This window comes from Periophthalmus magnuspinnatus, chromosome 16 (genome assembly GCF_009829125.3).
Source record: "Periophthalmus magnuspinnatus isolate fPerMag1 chromosome 16, fPerMag1.2.pri, whole genome shotgun sequence".
NCBI classification, from domain to species: Eukaryota; Metazoa; Chordata; class Actinopteri; order Gobiiformes; family Gobiidae; genus Periophthalmus; species Periophthalmus magnuspinnatus.
The window spans coordinates 4,344,937-4,370,196 of NC_047141.1; the positions used below are offsets into that span (position 1 = coordinate 4,344,937).

The 25,260-nt window shown below is 40.6% G+C and overlaps 1 protein-coding gene across 1 annotated transcript; it reads left to right on the forward strand.

The window, feature by feature from the left end:
- The first annotated feature begins 900 nt into the window (after positions 1–900).
- zgc:113232 (uncharacterized protein LOC541546 homolog) lies at positions 901–24,781 on the forward strand. Its single transcript, XM_055227737.1, has 25 exons — positions 901–982; positions 1,071–1,127; positions 1,346–1,500; positions 2,553–2,660; positions 2,973–3,026; positions 3,135–3,188; positions 3,485–3,538; positions 3,615–3,668; positions 4,115–4,168; positions 6,234–6,287; positions 6,599–6,652; positions 7,524–7,577; positions 8,390–8,434; positions 12,670–12,723; positions 14,034–14,087; positions 18,130–18,183; positions 18,666–18,737; positions 18,919–18,954; positions 22,072–22,116; positions 22,193–22,225; positions 23,154–23,300; positions 23,565–23,741; positions 24,186–24,276; positions 24,352–24,429; positions 24,573–24,781. The coding sequence occupies exons 1-25, from the start codon at positions 901–903 to the stop codon at positions 24,776–24,778; spliced, it is 1,926 nt and encodes a 641-aa protein (XP_055083712.1). The 3' UTR covers positions 24,779–24,781.
- The last annotated feature ends 479 nt before the right edge of the window (positions 24,782–25,260 follow it).

Sequence of the window (25,260 nt, forward strand, 5' to 3'; positions counted from 1 at the left end):
AATAATCACAAATAATCATCATAAAATTAACATTAAAACAGAAGAGTATAATAAAAACCTTTCAGTCGTATGCACAGATAAACAGAACTGTTGTCAAAGTAGAGGCCTGTCTCACATCTTCAGGAAGACTGTTCTAGGTTTTAGCTGCAGAAAACTGAAACGCTGATTCTTCATATTTAGTCCTGACTCTGGGCACCCGCAGGAGGACGGTCCCTGAAGTCCTCAGAGTGTGAGATGAGATGGTTCTTGTGGCTCTAACATGTCGGAGATGTGCATTGGTGCTGGTCCATTTTAGATGGTAAAAAGCTGCAGATGTTATTGATTTGATGTGGCTGTTAAAGTTCAAGTCTGAGTCCATTATTACCTCTAGATTTCTAGCCTGATTTGAAGGTTTTAGAGAGAGAGACTGGAGGTGATGCTGACACTTTCTCTATGTTTCTGTGGCCAAAGATGATGACTTGAGTCTTGTTTGAGTTCAGCTGGAGAAAGTTGTTTCACATCCACACACTGATCTGTTGATGCAGTGAGTGAATCCACTGGTCCATATTCACCTGCTGCAGTGAGACATAGATCTGAGTGTCATCTGCAGAGTTGTGTACGACACATTATTACTGTGTATTAACTGGACTAACAGCAGCATGTAGAGATTGAACAACAGGGGTCCCAGGATTGACCCTTGGGGCACCCCACAGGTCAGGGACATTTTAGTACTCCCTGTTTTCTAGATAGGACTTGAACCAGTTTAGTGCTGTACCAGAGATGTCCACCTAGTCCTCTAGGGATCCCATGATCCACAGTGTCAAAGGCAACACTCAGATCTAACATTCTCTTCAATTATTGGGATTACGCTCAGATCTGGTCCTGATGTATTTTCATAGTTTCATATTTTGTGTGTTTCAGATGAGGCTCGACTGTGGTCTGCTCCTGCTCCTCTGTGTCTCCTCCTCTTTCTGCCAGGACGAGATTTCTGGAAACAACTCGGGTCTGATTACAAAACAACATTTTAACATGAGTTACATGTTTAAAATCATCTGTACAACCTTTTTATAATGTCATGTCTCTTTGTATAGGAGAAGATGTCAGTTATGTAAGCTCTGCTATGGACAGTTTGGTAGCTCCTCATCCAGGTAAGACCAAATGTTGGTTAGACTCCTGATCTTTCTAGTCCCGGTTTAGTACCAGTTTAGTCATGGTTTAGTCCTGATGTGGTCGTGGTTTAGTCCTTGAGGGGATTGTGCATGTCTACCCTGTGTTGCTGTGGTTATCCTCTCTCCTCTGTGGTTATCCTCTCTCCTCCTCTCAGTAAGGAGGTTGTGGGTTAGATTCCTGTCTCCTCTTTTTGCAGAGTACCCCCATGAGCCAACACCACCTCCACAAGGGCCAGAGTTTGAGCGCTTTGGCCCCGCCCCCACACAGGTTACCATGATAACAGAGGAAGCCTTCCCATTCGCTACGACGGCAGAGGCCCACCAAGCCAAAGAAGACCAAGAGACCATCCAGGTGCTCGGATTTTACAGCACATGTTTTAATATTTTAATTCAGTCTAAGCATTCAACATCTGAGAGAGACTGAAATCTGAACTTTAAACTAATCCAACAATCCCAGGCATTTCAGAACATGTTTGTAGAGGTCTAAACTACAAGCATAGCAGCTTTGAAGACCCCAGAGAGACACAGGGCGGGCATCTGACACACAGGGAGGGCATCTGACACATGGGGAGGGCATCTGACACACAGGGAGTGCATCTGACACACAGGGAGGGCATCTGACACATGGGGAGGGCATCTGACACACAGGGAGTGCATCTGACACACAGGGAGGGCATCTGACATACAGGGAGGGTATCTGTCACACAAGGAGGGCATCTGACACACAGGGAGGGCATCTGACACACAGGGAGGGCATCTGACACACAGGGAGTGCATCTGTCACACCGGAAGGGCATCTGACACACAGGAAGGGCATCTGACACACGGGGAGGGCATCTGACACACAGGGACCTTTCATAACATGTTTGTACAGGTCTAAACTACAGGGATAGCAGCTTTTACACAGAATAAGTGCGTGTGTGTGTGTGTGTGTGGGGTGTGTGTGTGTCGGGGTGTGTGTGTGGGGGGGGTGTGCGCGTGTGTGTGTGGCTGTAAGATGAAACCAATGAGTAATAATAATACTAATGCATTGGATTTGTTTAGCGCTTTACCGTTGATGATACTATTGTAGCCACAGCTGCCCTGGGACAGACTGTCAGAAGTGAGGCTGCCCCTCCCACAACTGCCAACACTCACACTCCACATACACACTAGACAATGTAAATAAAGTGTCTTGCCTAAAAACACAACAGCAGTTTCCATTAGAGCCACTGCTGCCCCACTGTGGCACCTGGTTTTCCCAGCGGTCTCCCATCCAAGTACTCGAGTACTTCATCCACGCTTCAGAGAGCTGACAGCTTTGACACCACAGTTTTCTTCAGAGTTTTTTGTATTGTGAGCATAAACTGGCTCTACACTGTGTTATTGTTCAGGGCAGGCTGTAATCCCTGTGCTGTCCTGTAGGTGACGCTGGACTCTTCGGAGGAGCAGTCTGGAGACCTGGAGGAGGGGCCTACAGAGTGTGACTGTGAGAATGGAGAGCCGGGATTCGCTGGATTCAATGGACCTAAAGTGAGATTTAAACTGTAGCACTGTTTTCATGCAGCTGCATTTACAGATCTGTAGAGGGCGCTACAACACCATAACTGTTGACAGTACAGGTTATTTCTTTGTGAAGAAGAAGAATTGTGTTCAAATATAAATCTAAAAATGAGAGACTGAAACTTATACCCCAGTCATTTGCTTTAAAACAGCCTTTAAGTGTTTGCTTTTACTCAGGATTATTAAGGTTTAAATAAATAAATTGAATTAAATTACAGAGAGTCTGTCTATGGTCTGTCTGTTCATTATTTTCTTTATCACTGGTTTGTTTAATTTTTTCAGGGTTTCAGGGGGTTCCAGGGTAAAACTGGAGAGCCCGGTCTGCAGGGACGAGAGGTGAGAGAAGAATTTGAATTTGAGTTTAAAATTTAAAAAAATTAATTAATTAAAAATTAATTAATTAAAAATTAAAAATTATTTTCCGTTTGTGTTTGGTGTTTTTAGGGATATAAAGGGACCAAAGGAGTGCAGGGACGCAGAGGAGACCCGGGGCCAGTGGTGAGTCACTCTAAAACATAATTTGACCTTTAATGGGAATTGCACAGTTACATCTACTACACTTATCTCCATCAATCATGTATGTTTAAAGCCACAGTGTGCAACTTTTTCACTGTAGTTTTAAGTTTTCAGACATTATTTGATGGCCAACTTCATATTCAATTGAAACACTCATTTCCACTTTGTGATGTCATCAGGTGGTCTGTTAGAATCATGTCTCTATCGACTTCTTTTCATTTTGTTTAGTTTAATAAATGAGTGGAGATCATAATTATATTTGTGTTGTTTGTTTCCAGGGCGACCCAGGCCTGGAGGGGGAGGATGGGGGCTCTGGATTCACTGGAGGAATGGTGAGAGTTAAACTACGGTCATAATGTCAGAAAAATGACATATTTAGAAATACTCTTCTGTCTGTTTTTATTTTAGGGCGAACCAGGGCTCCAGGGAGATCCAGGTGAACGAGGAGAGCTGGGAGTAAAGGTAAATTAAAGCGTCTGTACCACATTTTTCTCATGTATTTGAGCAAAATGTGTTTTGTCCCAGTCCAGGTTGTGAAAAGCACTTATAAACTCATCGTGGTGAATAATTAGGATGCTCTGAATGCAGAAGGTGTCATAAATTGTCTCTTTCACTGGAATTTGTTGCTTTCTTTTTAATGGGATGTAACAACTATATAATCTCAAACCAACGCTGTAATATCAAAGATGTCACACTAATATTGTTGTAATGAGATGGACTGAAAAAAGCAGCTGTAAAAAGCGAGTAAACTACATAGACCATGATCCTTTGCTCAAATAAAAAATTATGGTTATCAAACACTTTTTATAAAGAGGGGGGATTATGCTAAATGGAGTTAAAAATCTTGACTTTGTATTTGATCCTTTTTGTTGATAATTTATAATATTTTATTTCACTTATGTTTTCAGGGAGACTTGGGAATGGAAGGGCCTCGTGGAGGAGTGGGATCTCGAGGAAAAACGGTGAGAATCAAAATCTCAATGGAAATCCGAAAGAGTGAATCTGAATTTGAATTTATGTATTATTTATTTTATTTAGATTTTACTTTTGAGACAGACTTAATCCCTCATTCATCCAGGAGTGATTCAATGTAGAGATGGTTTCAACAGTGGTCATCTGGTCACTGTTATCCATGTTTTCAATATTTAATTTTAATGTAATTTGATGTTATTTTATTTTGTATGTATTTATTATTATTATTATTATTATTATTATTATTATTATTATTATTATTATTATTATTATTATTATTATTATTTACAAAATATATTTTTAACCAGGTAAGATGTTTGAGAACAAATTCCCATTATCAACAAAACTGAAAGTACAACAGTTTACAAAAAAGAGGAAATATTTCCACAAAAAGTCACCATAAAACTGCAACTGCCCTCAGAGTCAGACATCCGGTCCTGAGATAAGACGATTTAGTTCTGCTTTAGTCCTGTTTTACTTTTGCTTTAGTCCTATTTTTGCCCTAGTTTATTCCTGGTTTAGACCTGGTTTAATCCTATTTAAATCCTATTTTAGTCCTGGTTTAGACCTGGTTTAGTCCTGGTTTAGTCCTGGTTTAGTCCTGGTTTAGTCCTGGTTTAGTCCTGGTTTAGTCCTGGTTTAGCCCTGGTTTAGTCCTACTTTAGTCCTGGTTTAGTCCTGGTTTAGTCCTGGTTTAGTCCTGGTTTAGTCCTGGTTTAGTCCTGGTTTAGTCCTGGTTTAGTCCCATCACCACTAGGCCTTTGATGAATCACAATATCGACTTATCGTTCAATATATGACAGATGAAACTCTAATTTTTGGATCAATATTTATCATGTGGACATTTTCTCTGGACATTGTTCATTTTTTGGCTGTGATAAATCTGAGCTGTAGAAGGTTGAATTAATAACTTCTGTGACTTATTACAAATGCAAATTAATGACTAAAGTGTTTGATTCTTTATTTAGTACATCATGTGTGTTTTTAACAGTATTGTAGATTTAGAATATTTTTTGTAGTTTAAATCTGTTCTTGCGTTATTGCGTCAGTGGTTTAAATAAGTTTCAATATTATCGCCTCATTAGACTTGAAAAATGCCTGACACTCCCTCCACTCCCTCTTTTATCTTTAATGACAGAGTATAAACAGCATGAGTCGGGGCAGATGACTGAAGGCCAGTTTAGATTTCATCAGACAAGAATATCTGCTGTTTATACTAGGTCCTGGTTCAGTCCTGGTTCAGTCCTGGTTCAGTCCTGGTTTAATCCTATTTAAATCCTATTTTAGTCCTGGTTTAGACCTGGTTTAGTCCTGGTTTAGTCCTGGTTTAGTCCTGGTTTAGACCTGGTTTAGTCCTGGTTTAGTCCTGGTTTAGTCCTGGTTTAGCCCTGGTTTAGTCCTACTTTAGTCCTGGTTTAGTCCTGGTTCAGTCCTGGTTCAGTCCTGGTTCAGTCCTGGTTCAGTCCTGGTTCAGTCCTAATTTAGTCCTGCTTTAGCCCTGGTTTAGCCCTGGTTTAGTCCCGGTTTAGCCCTGGTTCAGTCCTGGTTCAGTCCTGGTTCAGACCTGGTTTAGTCCTGGTTTAGACCTGTGGCACAGTGAAACAGCAGTTGTCGTTCTCGCCTCAAGAAGGTCGTGGGTTGGACTCTTGGGCGGTGCAGAGTCTTTGTAGAGTTTGTTCTTCTTGTGTCTGCTCCGGTTTCCTCTCTTTTTCTTATCACTAAAGACATGAACAATGTCCCTCACCTCTGGGCTCAATCTCAGCGGGACTGTCCTCTGACTGCAAAAAGAAAAAAAAACAGGACTAAATGAGTCAAATGTTCAATTCTTATTAAAAACTAATCAAAAGTGTCTCAAACACATTGATTTCCTTTATATAAAAAATACAGACTTTTAATCAGTCTCATTTCACAAAAATAGTGTCCTCCATCTGTCTGCTCTGAGTAACTGTGGCTGTAGATATCTGCATTAAAACCATGTTGCTGAAATGATCCAAGCTCAGGAAAGCGAAAAAAAAGTCCTGTTTTTGCAGTGTTTTTAAGAACGTCTTGTTTCAGGGCACCTCAGGAGACGCAGGAACCCAAGGACCAAAGGGGACCAAAGGTGTCAAGGTAAAAGAAATTATGGATTTTAAACACAAACGCTCTTTTTTTTTTTTTTTTTTTACTGGAAGTGCACTATCAGCATCCTTTAGCATTACTGTAACAGCAAAAAAGTTGTGAAAAGTGTTAATAAACTCATCATGCATCTGCAAACAGTTTAAAATGAACTAGTTCTGTTTTTTACAGTTTAAAATGAGGTACAGCAGCTTTAAGACTGGAAAATTATTTAGTCTTTGAGTAATACATATTTTTCAGTGTTTTTATTTATTTATTTATTTATTTTTTATGAAACCCAAATGAACTTCTTGTTTTTCTTTCAGGGCTCTGATGGACACGAGGGAGAGCAGGGTCCACAGGGGAAAGAGGGACAAAAGGTGAGATTTAATATTTGTTTAATATTTAAAGGTCGTATATTACGTTAAATGAATTCTTGAGCTTTAAGCCATGTTGTAATACAGTTATAATGCTGTTATAATAATAAAATCATATCTGGAGTTTGTTTTATTTCATTCACACATGTTTGAGTAACCCAAGTCTGTTTACATCTCCAAAGCTCAAAATGCTCTGTTCCACCTTGTGATGTCACGAGGCAGATTTCAAGTTACACCTCTTTTTACCTTTAGTTCAGTAGAGATAAGCAATTCCAGGATCTTAAATTATCCAAATGATTCTAGTGAAGGTGTATGGACTTTAAAAACACAGTGGAGCACTTCCTGTATAACCACATGATGACATCACAAGGTGGAACAGAGTGTTTTCAGTTTAAGAGAAGAACTCAGGCTAAATATGCAGGTGTTTGTGTGTTAAACATGTGTGAATGAAACAAAACACAACTCCAGGTCTGTTTGTGATGAGGAAACAACATTAGAACAGATCAGAACACATTGTAATGCTGACCCTTTAAAGAGGAGATATTATGCAAAATAGTTTGGGTTTTTTTTAGCTTTCTACCATGTTATATTGTTCCCTCATCAAAAACATGCCTTTTGGTTTTATATGTCATCCATGCACGTTTCTATGTTGTAGCGATCTGTCCCGGGCCGATATCACTCATGCTCCCACATGGCAATTCTTCATAAATTTACAAAACATGACACAAAACTGTGCACTACAACTTCACAAACCTGATGTGATGTGCAGTAGTTTCATTAGCGGGATACACTCTGATTGATCTAAATGTTACGTTTTAGCAGTTAATACCCCACAGATGTGTAACTCTTCCTCTTTAATGTTAATTTTTTTCAGGGCCAAAGCGGCGCTCCAGGATTCAAAGGCGACGTTGGCGACAGAGGATACAACGTGAGGAGTTTATTTCAATCAGTATAAATAGAAAAAAACACACATTTATCACAACGATCACCTCTCCTAACACGAGTACACAAGTATAGGGTATAGTACTGCTACTTCTACTACTAGTACTACTGCTGCTAGTACTACTACGACCACTACTGCTAATACAACTAGTACTGTCACTGCTACTACTACTGGTACTACTACTACTGTTAATACTACTACTATTATTAATACTGCTACTGTTGCTGCTGCTATTAATAATAATACTACTGCTTCTACTACTATTATTGCTGCTACTACTACTACTACTATACTACTACTGCTGCTGCTGCTTCTATTACTTCTACAACAACTGCTACTGCTACTATGACCTGCAGGAGGCACCAGGAGCTCAGTGAGTGGAGGGTTTGATTCCCGCTTCCATGTCTGTTCTCATACTGTTGTTGTGTCCTTCAGCAAGACACTTCACCATCCTCCTCCTTCAGTGTCTGGACTTTGGTTGATGAAACTATGTATTAGCCCAATGGGGTATATACTGTATTAAAAAGAGACTATTGTTGCAATAGTACTACTACTACTATTACTACACTGCTATAGAGGTACACTACTGCTATATCTACTGCTGTACTTAACTTGTACCTATTGCTACTACTATGACTTTGACGACTGCTACTACTTCTACTACTACAAATTCTGCTATTACTGTTACTACTACAACTACGACTACTACTGCTTCTGTAACTTCTATACTACTTCTGCTACTACTACTTTGTAATCTAGCCGTGGAATCATGTGTATTATGTTTCATTATTTTTCAGGGTTATCCAGGTGAACCCGGTGGTCGAGGAAAGACTGGGGAACAGGTATGTGTAAAATGAGTTATGAATTTTAATATTACATCAGTTATGAGCTCAGTATATTAAAAATGTACCACAAAAATCCTCCCACCGCAGACTCAGGGTTTGGCAGGTCGGGTGTGGCTTTCAACTGCTAACTTTTGCTTTCAGTTGTGGAGTGACTGTTTTTTTGTTTAATCCATCAATCCAGTCCTAGGTTGAACTTTCTTTTTGTGGTGTTTCATTTTGAGTTTGTAATTTTAGCTTTCTACCCTGTTCTAACATTGTCCCCTCTTCAAAAACTTGCCTGAAGAGATTTTAGATGTCATCCATGCATGTCTGACTAATCTAGCGATCTCTCCCGGGCGCTTTTCGAACCCTCCTCTGAGATTCGTTCCAGTGCTCCACCCGCAAGCCTACATCATCTAAATCAAAAACATAATACACAACAACTTCACAAACAACAAGTTCAGAGCGTAATATCGGACACAACCTTATGGAAGCAAAAGCAACGTTTTAGTCAGACTCTGGTGTTGTCACGATACTAAAACTTCAAACTTGATTTTGATTTCGAGGAATAGTCTTGTAGCGACGTAACATAAGAACAGCTGGAGTATAAGTCACACCAGCCAAAAAATGCATAATAATGAAGAAAAAAAACGTATATAAGTCGCACTGGACCATAATTCGCATTTTAGACTGAGACCAAGAACAGACATTTTATCTTTAAAGGCAAGTTATAATAATAGCAATAAAATAGAGAACAACAGGCTGAATATCAGTACAACACGCTAACGTAACACATTTATATTTATTCAGCCACATGAAGCACAGACAGAACTGAACACGTGTCTGGTTTGTTAACGTAAGATATTAACAGTTAAACAGATAAATAAAGCAGAAAAAACAAGCAACAAGTTCACACTTCTTTATCCTTGGTGTCACTTCTGAACAACTCCACCCACTAATGAGGAAGTTCTGTTTTTCGTCTTTGTTTCCTCTTCTGTGTGTCTGTCATCAGATTCAGCAGAATACAAGTCTTTTAAATTGTTGAAATGTTGAAATTTTAAATTTTCCATGGTACAGGAGTAGATACTGGTACACAGGTCTAGAGCGCTCTCACACAGTTGTCAGTGTGACAATAACGAAGATGTGAAATTATATATTTTAATAATTTTACATATAAGTCGCATCTGAGTATATGAAAAAAGTGTGACTTAACAGGCCAATAAAGTAATAACATGACATTAGGACTGATAGGACTGCTTTTTCAGCCGTCAGTCCTATCAGGCCCAGTTGGCTTGTGGGACTCCTGAGGCAGCTGACAGGCCAAGCGTGCCGCAGCCGTCGAAGAGGCAAAAAGTTAGGGTTGGGAGGAGTTCGGGAGGCCATGGAGGAGCACTACTAGTTGGCCTAAATAAATTCTGCCAAACTGTGAGGCCTCAGGATGTGACAGCAGTGCTTCACCAGCTGCTGACCTCAACTGGGGATGTTGTTGGACAGTGGAAAGAATACCAGGATATCCTCAAGCACATCCTCACGTCTAGACTGAGGACATGGAGGCGGACTCGTCCATCACTGAGGTGGTTGGCAAGCTCCTCGGTGGCAAGGCTCCAGAGGTGGATGAGATCATCCTAAGTATCTTAAATCTCTGGATGTTGTCGAGCTGCCATGGCTGAGTTATCAGTTTTTATGCAGAATAAGACGAGATGTAGTTGCACAAGAAAAAGGGAGGATACAGTATTTAAGGAAATGATACTTCAAAAACTGCAGCCTTAGTGATTTGCTATTTGCAGCCATTCAAATTGCAAGATCAATTGCAAATCTATTTTGTAATATAGTATTGTAATAATATTTCATGCCCAGCCCTGCATATACATTAAATATAGTAGTATTAGTTGTACTTGTTCTTGTAGTTGTAATTCCTGTGTTTTCAGATGACACCATAACATTATACAGGCCACTCATATTTAACACCGATGGAGCAGCTCAAAACAATACTCTTCAAATACAGATTTGTGTTGTAACAGTGAGTTCTTGGCTTTAGTCACTAATGGAAATGATCAGGTTCAACATTTGTGAATTTACCTTTTGGATATTTCATGACAAAGCACAATGCAGTCAATAGAGGTTATGTAGTGGCATCTTTTTATTTGATAAATGCCCCTCAACATTACAACAGAACAGGCAGAAACTTTAGCCTAATTTTTGTCCATGGAGGTTTTGTTTTGTTTTGTTTTGTTTTAGCTCAAATGACCCTTATACAGCTAAATGGAAAGTAAAAGTATTTTCTCTGTTGTTAGATAAGATAGCTAGATAATGAAGGTGGTAGATAAAGGACACTTAAGTTCAACCTTTAATGTCCTCAACACACAGACTCAAAAACATGGGATTTAAGGAGTGAAAGGTTCAGTTGATGTGTGTGTGTGATCCAGAGTCTGTGTCAGTGATAAACATGTGTCTGGAGTGTCTCTGTTCTCTCACTCTTCTCTGGGTTTACACTGGTTTACCTGAGTTTCTGGTTTTAGAGTCAGGCATAGACTAAATATTTATCACAGTTGACTTTTATATTTGTTATTAAGCCGTAGCAGCTCTTTCACATTTTAGATGCTTGTTGAGCTTTTACAGGAGAAAATCTCATTATTTACCTTTGACACTCATATAATGTTACCGCTCAATCTAAAATTTCAGATAGTTGTGACATCATCTGCATAACCTCTGTTGGGAAAACTGGCTCTTGTCCCCGTCTGGGAATATCTCATCACATTTGATCATCTGAAAATCACCCCTAGAATCTATCGTAGATACTGAAGTGTAAATGCAACGTCAGTGTTTTGTGTTTTGGAGCTTCTGTGGCTTAGAGGAATGTTTGATTGGAGCAATTATTGTAATCACATTTAATTAGGTTGGTCCAAGTCCAATTACTTAGCTAACATACATCTACTGAAAACATAACAAGTTCTGCAAGTTGAATTTGAGCCATGCTTTATACTGCTGCCCTCAGCTCTCTTTTGAGCTGAGTCAAGTAACACAGGTCACAGAGCGAGGCTAAAGAAAGCATAAAATGTGCTGAGGAAAGTTTGAATAAGGCTCAGAGTTCCTCAAATGTTTTTGACTCACAGCTTTCGAGGACTTTGTGCTATTTTACATCAGATCAATGAAATGGAATCAATAAAACATTAAAACAACATTCTTTCTTTAAACAACAGAATGTGATTTTCAATATTAAATGGTAGTACTTTCTCTTCTGTTCCCATGTGTGTTATATGTGTGTACTCCCTCAGTGTCCAGTAGGTTCATAGTGGTCCATGAGTGTATACTAGTCTATGTGTCTTATACCTGTGAAAGATACAGATATTCAGAAAAGGTTCATTTCTGTCCTGTCAATGTGATTTTTTTTTTAGTATCAATTAGGATCTGGTTTTTGACACTTTTGACAACACTACCAGTGGTGCATATGTTTTGTTGCTCCGAAAGTCTTGAAGAGTTTAGTTTCTCTTGCTTCATCTTCATGCAACTGTGTCATTGTGGTTGTAGTTATCTTTCTGGCTTTTCGAAATGCTGATGTTTTTGTTATCTGTTCATGTGAAAGAAGTTTAGTAACTTACAGAAACAGCTCATTAGATTAGATTTTAACTGTTACTGTGTTCAGAGAATTTACACCGGAACTAGAAGTAATACCACTGCAATAACAGCCACTACACTACTGATTAGTTTCCCTAATGTTCCACTATATGGCATTAAACCTGTATGTCTTGTATTTATAAAATTACAAGCTTGTTGCTAAAAATGAAAAAAAACATGCATTTTTTTTTTCTGTGAGCGTCATCGCTTCTCCACAGATCTGACCTGTGACTTGGCCTGGTGATAGATCGAATAGATTTAATGCCATATTGTGGAGCATTCCAGGCAAAGCAATGACATTACCATGGAGATATGCAGGCGATGGACCCTTCACTACATAAAGGCCCTGTACCCAGTTTTGCCCCAGTCCAGATATATTGTATAAGCTTAGAAAGTGTTTATAAACTCATCCTGGTGAATAATTAGGATGCTCAGAATGTATAAGGTAAGTGAGAAATAACTTTGGGCAACTGCAAACTGTTTAAAATGAACCAGTTTTGTTTTTCACATTTTAAGACGGTGATAATCAGCTATAGTGCCATTAAATAATACACTCAGACTTGTACTTGGGCTCAAAGGGAATGTTGCTATGACGATGTAATGCTGTTAAACTGAGCTTTATGTTGTTTTTCCTCCAGGGCAGCAGGGGGAATGATGGGTTACCAGGCAGCGATGGAGACCCAGGGGAGGATGTGAGTAGAACTACATTTCTTTTTTACTTGCACAATATAATTACAGTGCTTGGACAAAACAGATGGACAGAACACGTGTTATCATTTGTCCTCATAGGAGACATTAGCATTAGGGAGGCAGAATATTAACAAACTTAATTAAAATGGCTGTATTTTGATTTTCACAAAAGGTAATACAAAACAATAGAAAAACATGAGTATTTTTTTGTGAATATTAAACTAGATTTGAGTAGATTGGACTGAATTATATAGTTCTGTATATGTAAGTAAAATGAAGTGTCCACTGCATGATCTGCTGAAGTCACACCAAACAAAATGAGGTCAAATGGTACAACAGCACAGACACACTGTGTGATGGTGCACTCAGGCAGTCGTGGAAAACACCAAATTGTCTGAGTGAATATCAGGCTCCAGGCTCCGTGTCTTTGGTCATATGACGGGTCTAAGTTTGATCTTTGTCCTGATCTCACTCTGATATGACGGAGTATAAGGGTCACAGTGAAAAAATAAATAATGCGAGCGCTATGAGAATAAAGTCATGAGACTGTGACATTAAAGTCGAACTTTTTCTAGAATGAAGTCTTAACTTTACCCATACTCCACTCCGCTTAGCTTCTCTTCTCTATTGTTCTAAACATGGGCACTTTGAACAATCACTGGTCAAAGAGTTGCTCATTGGGGATAAGTTCAGCTCCCTGTGATGGGCTTGTGGAGCCGTGGCAGCCCTGGTTTTACACACCAATTATAATTTAACCTAGTCTCTATTGCCACTCCACTGTCCTGTTTCTTTCTCCAAAGGTGTACAGTTTAGTACAATACACAGAGCTGGAAATGGTTTCCATCCCTAATCCCAAATTCTTTATTCAACCACAGCATACTGTCCTCGCTGTTCCCCAGTGAGGGTCTAGAGCACTGCGTTCTTCCCATATCCGTAGATGTTCCAGGTGCACTTAAACGTGAGCCGCCACTGCCTGGCTGTATAGAAGGGTAAAAGGCTCAAAGCCAAAGGAACAGATCAATGGTGAATCAAACATAAGTTTTTATTTAAGCTTTTCTCTCGTAGCTCCCACATAATTTATTTTTTCAATGTGACCCTTGTAGTCCGTCATACTCTGAGATCTACGATTCAAGATTTTCCCTGCAATCATAAATGTTTCAGCACAGACGGCCAAAATCGTGTAAATCTGTTCTTAAATATTGTTATTCTAAGTCATTTGAAGTCACCTAGATGTCCATTATTTGCAGTGTAATATATATTGTGTTATTTGTGTCTTGTATGTTTTATATAAATATGTTTTTGTCTTGTTGAGGGCCCCATCGGAGTCCCAGGGCTCATGGGAGAGCCAGGACCCTTTGGACCAAAGGTAAACACAGACTGTTTCACAAATATCACAGTGGCATTTAGGGCCTCATTTATTAAGCGTAACAACATTCCCACAAACTGCACATGCTGTTTTTCAGTTTACACTCTCAGATTAGAGCCTGGATTGATAACTGAGGCCATAAACCCCTGTCTGTTTGTGCTGGGACCATAGCTGTATAAATATATATACAGTCTATGGCTGGGTTGGTCAATGCAGGACAGGGGCTGGAGTTGCCATAATTGATGAATAGAAATTTACTTACTTGGCTAAAATGTATTTGATTGCAAGTACTGCTGCCAAAATTTAATTAACATTTTTATTGATGGAAGTATTCTGATATTTCTGAGCCCAGCAGGGACAGGGGGGTGGGTGGGGATAGGGGGTAGGTGAAAACACAAATTACAGGATTACTCAAACATGCAGGAATCACTCTTAATACAACTCTGAGTAAGATAATAATGAGAGAACACTGTTGGTTAAAACTCATAAAAAAAATCTTCCCTGAATATTGTTTGAGCTCCGGCCAATCAGAGCAGGCCATGCTGTTATGTGAGTTTGTAGAGAAAGGAGCAGAGTCAAGGGTGACACAGATGTTTGGGCTCAGTAACTTCTGTGATTTTAAATGTAGTGATGTAATTACAGTGATAGATTTATACTCAATTACAAGTACAGGTTGAAAAATCTTCTTAAAAAAAAGATCAACTCAAGTACAGTAATGTGAGTATTTGTAATGACTAAGTACCTTTGAACCTCTGATGCCCTTTTAGTTTCACAATCACTCACAGCCCTAAAGGTGGGGCACAGTGGCCTCGTTCACATGCAAACGTGTCTGATTATAATCTGATTTCTGGACCATATGATTTTATTGTCGTAATGTCCTGTATGCATGTCTCCATTTGATCTTTAAGATTCCTCCTCCCAATGTTGTTTGACCTAATCATCCAGTGAAACCTGTGGAGAAAGTGGAGGCCAAAGAAATATGTTATGAATGTGTATGATCGACTTTTTGAGCACCAGTTTAACCATGTTCTAATGTTTTCCCCTCATCAAAACATAACCACAGTTTTATTTTGTTTCATTCACACTTGTTTCATTACTCCATTAGAGCCTCAAAAATGCTCTGTTCACATTTTGTCTGGATTGTTACATCATAGATAAATCTCCTGCACAGTTTTCAAGCCCATAAACAATCACTGGAATCACTGTGAGGGCAAATTGTGTTCACAACAAACACACGGCTTTGTTAGCATAGCATTCACTAGGGATAAGGACTTAATTTAAGTTAGATTTATTTAACTTTAGAAAATATGAAATACTGATCCCAAAGCAATCAAAAGAATGTTTAAAGTATCACTTAAAGTATGTGTTCTTTACATTTTCATGCAGTTCGATGTAGACTAGAGGTACACCGATTTGGCTTTCTCAGTTCCGATACAGATATTGATACTTAGGTTTTATGTAAGTGTCTGTTGCTATTTAGCACAGAAAATAGTCAAATTTCTTTCCCCAAAGTCTTTTGTCTGCTCCAAACCACATGCTTTTAATGACTGTAGACCATTATAGATGACTGTGTCTTGATTAGAATGAATGAATTGTCCAGCCTTATCCTGTTATTAATAAGTAACTGCAGAACAGAGGATGGCAGCTGAGCTGGAATCTTATGACTGTCTTATTGACTGGCTCTGGAGCAGGAAAAGGCGTGTGCTAAGTGCTATGAGAGTGCAGATAAACCGTTGAGAGTCTCCATCTAGACTATTAAGAACATTAAACATTGACTCTGCTTCGACCGGAACTGTCCCAGAAACACCACACTGTTCTCTATACATTTAAATGAATGGATGAATATACTGTAAAGGAAATAAAAATATTGTGTGATTATTTTACCTTTTAGTAATCGCTTGGTCTTGTAACTAAAACTCATTTGGTTTGGTGATGGAAAAGCTTTCATGTAAACCCTTTTGGTCCAGTCAGACCAGACAGTTGGCTTTCAGATCCAGATCTTGTATTTTTTTAACTCCACATGTTCCATCCTGAGGTGATCCAGCTCATGAACATCTCCAGGAGCTTGTCTAAGCACATCTCAGTAGGAGTGTCACATTCTTACTTTGAAATCAACTACATAAACTCTGTGATTTCCATTATTCAGTGTCTGACATTTAGGGGGAGATGATGTCAGACCTATTTCTTGCAAGAAATAAACTCTTTGTCTTTATTTCAACATTCACCAGAGCTTACAAAAGGAGTCTTATTTCCACAACAATACACACACAAAACTCACTGAAATAGGGTCTGTCAACTTACAATTATTCTATATGTTTTTGGCTGTAAAACCCCTCACCACACACTTTATACACTTTTCTCACACAGACATTAACATTTTCTCACATTTCTCTCTCGTTTAAACACTCTCAAAGTTCAAACCTTCGTAGGCGTCTTTGTCGGTGCAGAACGTTTCATCGACATTGTGGGTTTTGTCGGGGAGAAAACTTGCAAACATACAGCACTTCAGAGTCACACTGCGATCCAACGTTTATGTAAATTTGTACTGGACAGGAGACACGGCACAGAGGAGACTGATGGACAATGGTGTACAGTCTCTTAACCAATCAGGACGCAGAACACAATGCACGTTCATACACTGTAAAAAAAAAAGCATACAAAGTTGCATAAAAAAAATCCACAAGGGCGAATTGCGATATAGTGAGGGACAACTGTACATGTGTTTTATTGCTAAACTGTTGGCCTTGTCTATGTAAAGATTGATGAGTTTAATGCCATACAGTGGAATATTTCAGGCAACACTTTCACAGCTCCATAGACAAGCAGATGACTTGTCCTCCAGTGAGAATAGGGCCTCTTTACATGACATTCTCATGACATTTGAACAACATTTCAGGGTTGACTGAGTCAAACAGAAACTGAAATGTGTGAAATGTGACTAAGGCCCTTTAGACACACATTTGTTATCAGTCAAAATATTTAACAAAGGACATTCGATTCATTGAAACTGACTCATCAACATTCCTTGCGGGTGTGATGCTAACTTTAGTCATGCTAACAAAGCCCCAGACAGGCTTTGTTAGTCTTTTATCTCACCTTTATTTTAGCACATCACGTCACAGTATCTGACCATAAAGAACTGACTTGGCTGAACTACAACAGATGAGATAATTCGAACTGTTAAAAAAAGCATCTCACACATAAAATGACAGTCAAAAGCTAGCTAGCATTAGCCAACAGTTTTCCAGTTAGTCACTCTCACTTTTTTGTTGAAAATCAAACTCCTAAACAAGACCATGAACCCACATCTTGATCACAGCCTCCTGAAAATGTGTCTATGCTTTCTTGAGTTTTCAGACAATCTTAAAAGTTTTTTGGATGTGTTTGCTAATGTGCACGTTGTGTCACCATAGCGACTGCTGTACATTCCACCATAGATGTAAATGGTGTACACCTCCATCATGAGGTTAAAGGCAAATGTGGAATGTGGTGGTGTCATAGTCTCAGTTGGAGGGTGGGGTTTATGTAACTTGTTGGAAGATTCATTGTTTTAGAAAGAAAACCCAAGAAAAAGAAAGAAAGCGCCTGATTTGTCTGTTTATTAATGTTCATAGCTTGAATCACGGACTAAATAGTGAAATTAAACACCCCAGGATCATGTAGAGCGGGTTAATACGAACATTTAAGACCAAAATGACGAGTCTGACAGCAGCAGTTACAGAGAGAGGAGCCACAGTTTTTCAATGTAAAGTGAATTAGAGCCAGAGTCGATGGAGATGGAAGACATAGACTGTACAATATATATAAATGGACATAGCTAACCTGCTAGCCGCCGCGTTACAAATAAGGAGTGATCATGGGTCCACATCCAACTCCATCCAGTCCATGCTCTGAATTTACACTCATGATTATTCAAATTCAGAACAGGCAGTATTGCAGTTTACAATGAACAAAAGGTAAGTCTCAGTGAGGAGGTTGTGGGTTAAACTCCTGATCTCCTGAGTGATTTTTGTACAGATTTAATGTAAGTTTTGTTTTCCAGGGAACCAAAGGAGACCGCGGCGTGAAGGGGAGGAGAGGACGAATTGGAGCTGTGGTGAGTTATAATTTCAGTTTCAAAATATTAATTCAAAATGTCAAGTTGGTTTTAATATGAAATGGGAAATGAAAGTTAACCACCTTCTTCTTTTTCTGAAATTCCCTTGTGTGTTTAAGGTCATGACGATTGTGTGTTTAAGGTCATGATGATTTTACTCAAACAGATAACAACAACAGAGACGCGTCACACTATTTTTAAGATAATATTTAGCTTTCCAAGTACCCACAGATATGGTTCTGATAATGATTACTTAATAGTTGAATTTTGCTAAAATAAATGATTTAAATATGCATTCCGTGACTTTTACACTTTCTATATTTTATACACATGGAAAATATCAGATATATGTAGCAAAGGAAAAGTGAAACAACTGCTAAATTTTTCATCAAAACAAAGAATGGTAGGAAGGAAGGGGATGGAAGGGAGGGAGGTTGTGTATATAATTATATCTACTGTTTTATATGTATTGTGTTTTTTAGGGTGTTGGAGGAGCTCCAGGAGACGCAGGAGTCCATGGAAAACCAGGCCCCAAAGGACTGCAGGGGTCAGTGGTGAGTGAGGCCCAAATATCTGTCCTGATTTAGGCCCGGTTGAGTCCCGGTTGAGTCCCGGTTGAGTCCCGGTTGAGTCCTGGTTGAGTCCTGGTTCTGGTAGTCACAGTAGTAATCGTTGTAGGGTTTACTTTTTCAGAGTAGTTTTGTAAAAATGCAAAATGTGTCTCATTGTTTTTAGGGAGCAAAAGGTGAAGTGGGACCTGATGGGGAGAAGGTAAGCCTTTATTTATGAAGTACGTCAAATTCATTTTGTTTAGAAAAAAAAAAATATAAAGTTTTGATATTTAAGTGTTGGAATTAAAAATGGATGGATGGATGGGTGTTAGTAACTGTGAATCGTGATGTTTTTTGATAATTCTGACACCCTGACCCAGCAATTCCCATTATCTAATATAGGATGATACATATATACTTGATATTTGAGTAGGTATTGATACTAAAAAAGTCTCATTGACAGGACAAAAATGAACCTTTCCTGAATATCTTTAGAATGATCTTGAGTTGTATCTTTCATAAGTATAAGACACATAGACTAGTATTCACACATGGACCACTATGAACCTACTGGACACTGAGGGAGTACACACATATAACACACATGGGAACAGAAGAGAAAGTACTACCATTTAAGTAGTGAAAACCACAGCATATTGTCTAAAGAATGAGTGTTTTTTTTATTATCATCATGATATCGAGTCTATTCCTTAGTACCAAAATAGAGTTTGAAATTTTAGTATCGTGATTATCAAAAGTGTTAGGAGAACACAACTACAAAATGTGAACCATTCCTCTAATCTGTAGTTAATGTGACAAACAGATAAAAAGCACTTGCATCTAGATTCACTTTTTTGGAGTGTCAAATTAAAATGACCAATCTCTGCTTTTCATTCTACACAAAGAATTTTTGTGTTGAACTTTGGACTGTCTCATATGAAACATGATCTAAAGATTAGTCTATTTTATTGTAGTCCGTTTTTATTTCGTTACTCACACCGGTCTGTGGATATCCCTTCTTTGTGAATGAACAATAGTGAATGATGAATCATAGGGTTCCCACGCACACCATCTGTACCCTACTTTGCTTTTTATTGGATATCAAATCAGACTTAGAGCATCCAGCAGCTGGGGTTTTGAAAAACATCTAAAATCCACCAAAATGCAGGAAATTACACCAATTTTGTACACAATTCCAATTTGGGTGCTCTCTTCAAAAGTCCATCCATCCATCCATCCATTTTCTTCCGCTTATCCGGGGCCGGGTCACGGGGGCAGCAGTCTAAGCAGGGACTCCCAAACTTCCCTCACCCCAGACACGTCCTCCAGCTCCTCCGGTGGGATCCCAAGGCGTTCCCAGGCCAGCCGAGAGACATAGTCCCTCCAGCATGTCCTGGGTCTTCCCCGGGGCCTCCTCCCGGTGGGACATGCCCAGAACACCTCCCTAGGGAGGCGTCCAGGAGGCATCCTGAGCAGATGCCCGAGCCACCTCAGCTGGCTCCTCTAAATGTGTAGGAGCAGCAGCTCTACTCCAAGCTCCTCCCGTGTGACCGAGCTCCTCACCCTATCCCTAAGGGTGCGCCCAGCCACTCTGCGGAGGAAACCCATTTCGGCCGCTTGTATCCGCGACCTTGTCCTTTCGGTCATTACCCAGAGCTCATGACCATAGGTGAGGGTAGGAACGTAGATTGACCGGTAAATTGAGAGCTTTGCCTTTGGGCTCAGCTCCTTCTTTACCACAACGGACCGATACAGCGACCGCATCACTGCAGACGCTGCACCGATCCGCCTGTCAATCTCCCGCTCCATCCTTCCCTCACTCGTGAACAAGACCCCGAGATACTTGAACTCCTCCACTTGGGGCAGAGACTCTCCACCCACCCGGAGAGAGCAAACCACCTTTTTCCGGTCGAGAACCATGGCCTCGGATTTGGAGGAGCTGATTCTCATCCCAGCCGCTTCACACTCGGCTGCAAACCGCCCCAGTGCTGCAGGTCCTGGCTCGATGAAGCCATCAGGACAACATCATCTGCAAACAGCAGAGATGAAATCCTGTGGTTCTTGAACCAGACCCCCTCCGGCCCCTGGCTGCGCCTAGAAATTCTGTCCATAAATATAATGAACAGAACCGGTGACAAAGGGCAGCCCTGGCGGAGTCCAACATGCACCGGGAACAGGTCTGACTTACTGCCGGCAATGAGAACACAGCTCCTGCTCCGGTCATACAGGGACCGGACAGCCCTTAGCCAAGAGCCCCGGACCCAGTACTCCCAGAGCAACCCCCAAAGGACACCACGAGGGACACGGTCGAATGCCTTCTCCAGATCCACAAAACACATGTGGACTGGTTGGGAAAACTCCCATGAACCCTCGAGGACCCGATGGAGAGTATAGAGCTGGTCCAGTGTTCCACGACCGGGACGAAAACCACACTGCTCCTCCTGAATCCGAGCTTCGATTATCGGTCGGATTCTCCTCTCCAGCACCCTGGAATAGACCTTACCGGGAAGGCTGAGGAGTGTGATTCCCCTGTAATTGGAACACACCCTCCGGTCCCCCTTCTTATACAGAGGGACCACCACCCCGGTCTGCCATTCCACAGGTACTGTCCCCGACCGCCACGTGATGTTGCAGAGACGTGTCAGCCAAGACAGTCTCACAACATCCAGAGAATTGAGGTACTCGGGACGGATCTCGTCCACCCCCGGAGCCTTGCCACCGAGGAGCTTGCTAACCACCTCAGTGACTTCAGCCAGGGTGATGGACGAGTCCGCCTCTGGGTCCCCAGTTTCTGCTTCCTCCTCGGAAGACGTGACAGTGGGATTGAGGAGATCCTCAAAGTATTCCTTCCATCGCCCGACAACATCCCCAGTCGAGGTCAGCAGCTCTCCACCCGCACTGTAAACAGTGTTGGTGAAGCACTGCTTCCCCCTCCTGAGGCGTCTGACGGTTTGCCAGAATTTCTTTGAGGCCGTCCGATAGTCCTTCTCCATGGCCTCCCCGAACTCCTCCCAACCCCGAGTTTTTGCCTCTGTGACCGCACGAGCCGCGGCATGCTTGGGGCCCGCCGGTACTCATTGGCTGCCTCAGGAGTCCCACGAGCCAACAAGGCTCGATAGGACTCCTTCAGCTTGACGGCATCCCTTACTGCCAGGCGTTCCCAACAGACCCTTACAATACGCTTGGGTCTGCCAGGTCTGTCCGGCTTCCTCCTCCGCCAGCAGATCCAACTCACCACCAGGTGGTGATCGGTTGACAGCTCATCTCTTCAAAAGTCCCACAATCAAATTGTGTGAACCCTGAGTAAATACAGACATGATCTTTTATGATTTGACAGGGAGCGACTGGAAAGAAAGGAGTCAAAGGAGCCAAAGGACAGAAGGTCAGATCATAACGTATTAAAAACAGTCAATGTTTGAAATGTAAATATGATATCTCATTTTTGGTTGTTCTTTCAGGGAGGAAGAGGTGACCGTGGAGACAAAGGACAGGTGACATGTTATTAGTATAATTATAAAGAATGATAAAGTTTGAACTGGTTTATTCACATTCAGGAACTAAGGCTTTGCTGGAATAGTAATTATAAAACACATGTCAGTACTGAAAGTAAAGCCCCATTGAGTCATAGGTTTTTTTTTTTAATTATATTATTTTATTCTGTTGTAGGGTATTTAGTGAGTACATTTGTGTTTTTCCCCAAGAAGTTCACCGTAAAAGCATCACTGAGACAAAAGCACAGAGCTGTGAACTGAATAAAAAGAATAAAAAGACTACAAGTGTGGTTTGGAACTCACGTGTTCAGCTCCAGTCAAATGAAGCTCATCGATGCTAGAGCAGTTGTAGGGCCAATTTGGAGCTGAATTCCATATTTGGAATTCCAACAACGAGTAGCAACCAAACAGCCAATCCTCAGCAAGGGTGTTGAAGGTAACGTCCCATCCCTCCCCGCTGGTTTAGCAGGGAGCAGGTGCTTAGCAACGCTGCCAATCAAACCTGTTACCAACGCTAGCAAGAAAACAGTGAAATTAAAACTCAGGATGATGTAGAGAGGGTTAAAACCAACATTTTAAGATCAGAATGATGAGTCTGTCACTCACATATATATAATTATATATATATATATATATATATATATATATATATATACAATAATATATATACAATAATATATATATATACATATATAAATACATATACATATATAAATATATATACATATATAAATATATATACATATATAAATATATATACATATATAAATATATATACATATACATATATATACATATACATATATATACATATACATATACATATATATACATATACATATACATATACATATACATATACATATATATATATATATATATATATATATATATATATATATATACACATATCCCCTCTCCATCTCAGCGTGGTCCTAAAGGTGCAGTGGGTCCAGCTGGATCTCCAGGACCGGTCGGCCCTCCAGGAGTCCCAGGGCCCAGAGGCGAGCGAGGCCCCAGCGGAGACTCAGGTCCAGGTGGCAAACCAGGGCCCAAGGGGGTGCTCGGAGCTCCGGTGAGTATCATTTGAACAGCCCTACTTTTGTCTCTTTCCTGGTTTAGCTTTGCTTTGCTTTAGTACTATTTTAGTCCTGTTTCGGTTCTGGTTCAGTCCTGGTTAAGTCCTTGTTTGGTTCAGGGTTTAATCTTGGTTCAGTTTTGGGTTTAGTCTTGGTAAACCAAGACCTGGTTCACCTCTGGTTAAACCCAGGTTCAGTCCTGGTTTAGACCCAGTTTTGTCCTGGTTCAGTCCTGTTTTTTTTTTTTTTTTTATCTCTAGGGCCCCGGTTTGTCAGACGAGCAGATCCTTCAGCTCTGTAAGGGGGTGGTTGAGGCGCAGTTGTCCCAGTATGCTGCACCGATTCGTGCTAAGTGCTCTCAGGGCTGCCCCATCAACAACCGCACTCTGATGGGGCCCCCAGGAGCCACTGGACCCCCAGGCAGCATCGGCAAACAGGTAACACAACATAACTTTTCTGCCCTGTCCATGGATTAGCAACAAGGCCTTAGAAATTAAAGGTGCTGTACATGTAATCCAAACAACAACTAGCATGCTAACAGTGCACCAGCCTCACTTCCTCTCTTAGATTAGATGCAGGTAATATAGAGCGGTCTCATTTTGGTATAGCTGTTTTTACAATGAATCTGCACTGTGGCAAAACAAATTCTACTTTACTGCATGAAAAAAATGGGTACAGCCCCTTCAAATAAAATGATGTAACATTAAAAAATTTGAAAAAGTGGTCAAAATGGGATGTTTGAGGTTTATCATTCTAAATTCTTTCAGTTCTGGGTCTACTCCCTGTGTCTTTTGTCATTGGTGTGAAAGATTGTGCTGTTGCTAACTAGATTTTAAAATGTATACAAGAATAAAACTTGATTATTCTTTGTGTGTTTTTAGGGTAAACCTGGTAAAGCTGGAGCTAAAGGAGCAAGAGGAGTTCAGGGCGATAGAGGACTGGAGGGGCCTAAGGGAGCGGATGGAGAGACAGGTGATTTACATGGTCACGCAAATAGACAGATGTAAACAGAGTGGTCAGTTTAAAGAAAAGAGATTTTGTGCTCAGGTCTAAAAGGAGCCAAAGGAGCAACCGGTGAACCAGGAACAGGCCTCCCTGGACCCGACGGACCCCAGGGATTCAGAGGTAACACTTTCCATGAAGTTGAGTTACCATATTATAATAAATCAACTTCAAATCTCTCTCAGGCCCTATTCAAGCCCAAAGGTGTAAGATTCTTCTATTTCCCAATCCTTACCGGTTTAAAGCCTCCTCCTCCTCTTCCTCAGGTGACCCAGGCCACACAGCAGAGCCAAAGGAGGGTATGGAGGGTCCCCGTGGTCCCAGAGGTCACCCCGGGCCGGTGGGTCAAATCGGGGTCCTGGGAGTCACTGGAGTCCCAGGCTTTTGCGAGGCCCGAGACTGCACCATCTACGCCCCAGTGATGAGCAAGGAGCAGGGGCTGGTCAAGTCCCATACGGCCACCAAGATCTGAATGGGTTTAGAACTGGTTTAGAACTGGTTTAGAACTGGTTCAGAACTGGTTCAGACCACGTCTAGACCAGGGTTAGAACTGGTTTTTACTGGGTTTAGACCTGGTTGAGAGTGGGTATGGACCGATGTTAATGCTGGGTTAAAACTGGTTTGGAACTGTGTTTAGACTTGGTTTAAACCAGGTTTAGACCTGGTTGAGTCCTGGTTTATATTTGGATTTTAGCCTTGGTTCTGTCCTATTTTAGATATATTTTCCTGGTTTCTGGATTACTGTAGCATGTGCAGATATAAATACTGTATATATCAATTGAAAGTTTTTCCATTTCCAAGGTATGACAAAACTGCAAAACAGATGGTTTTGCAGTTTTGTCATAAAATAGAGTACATTTTTACAATGGCCTACTTGTGTGTTTGGCAATCTTTTTTTTGTTTAGTTTAGTGCTCATTTAGTGCTGTTCTAAATCTAGTTTTGACCCAGAATAC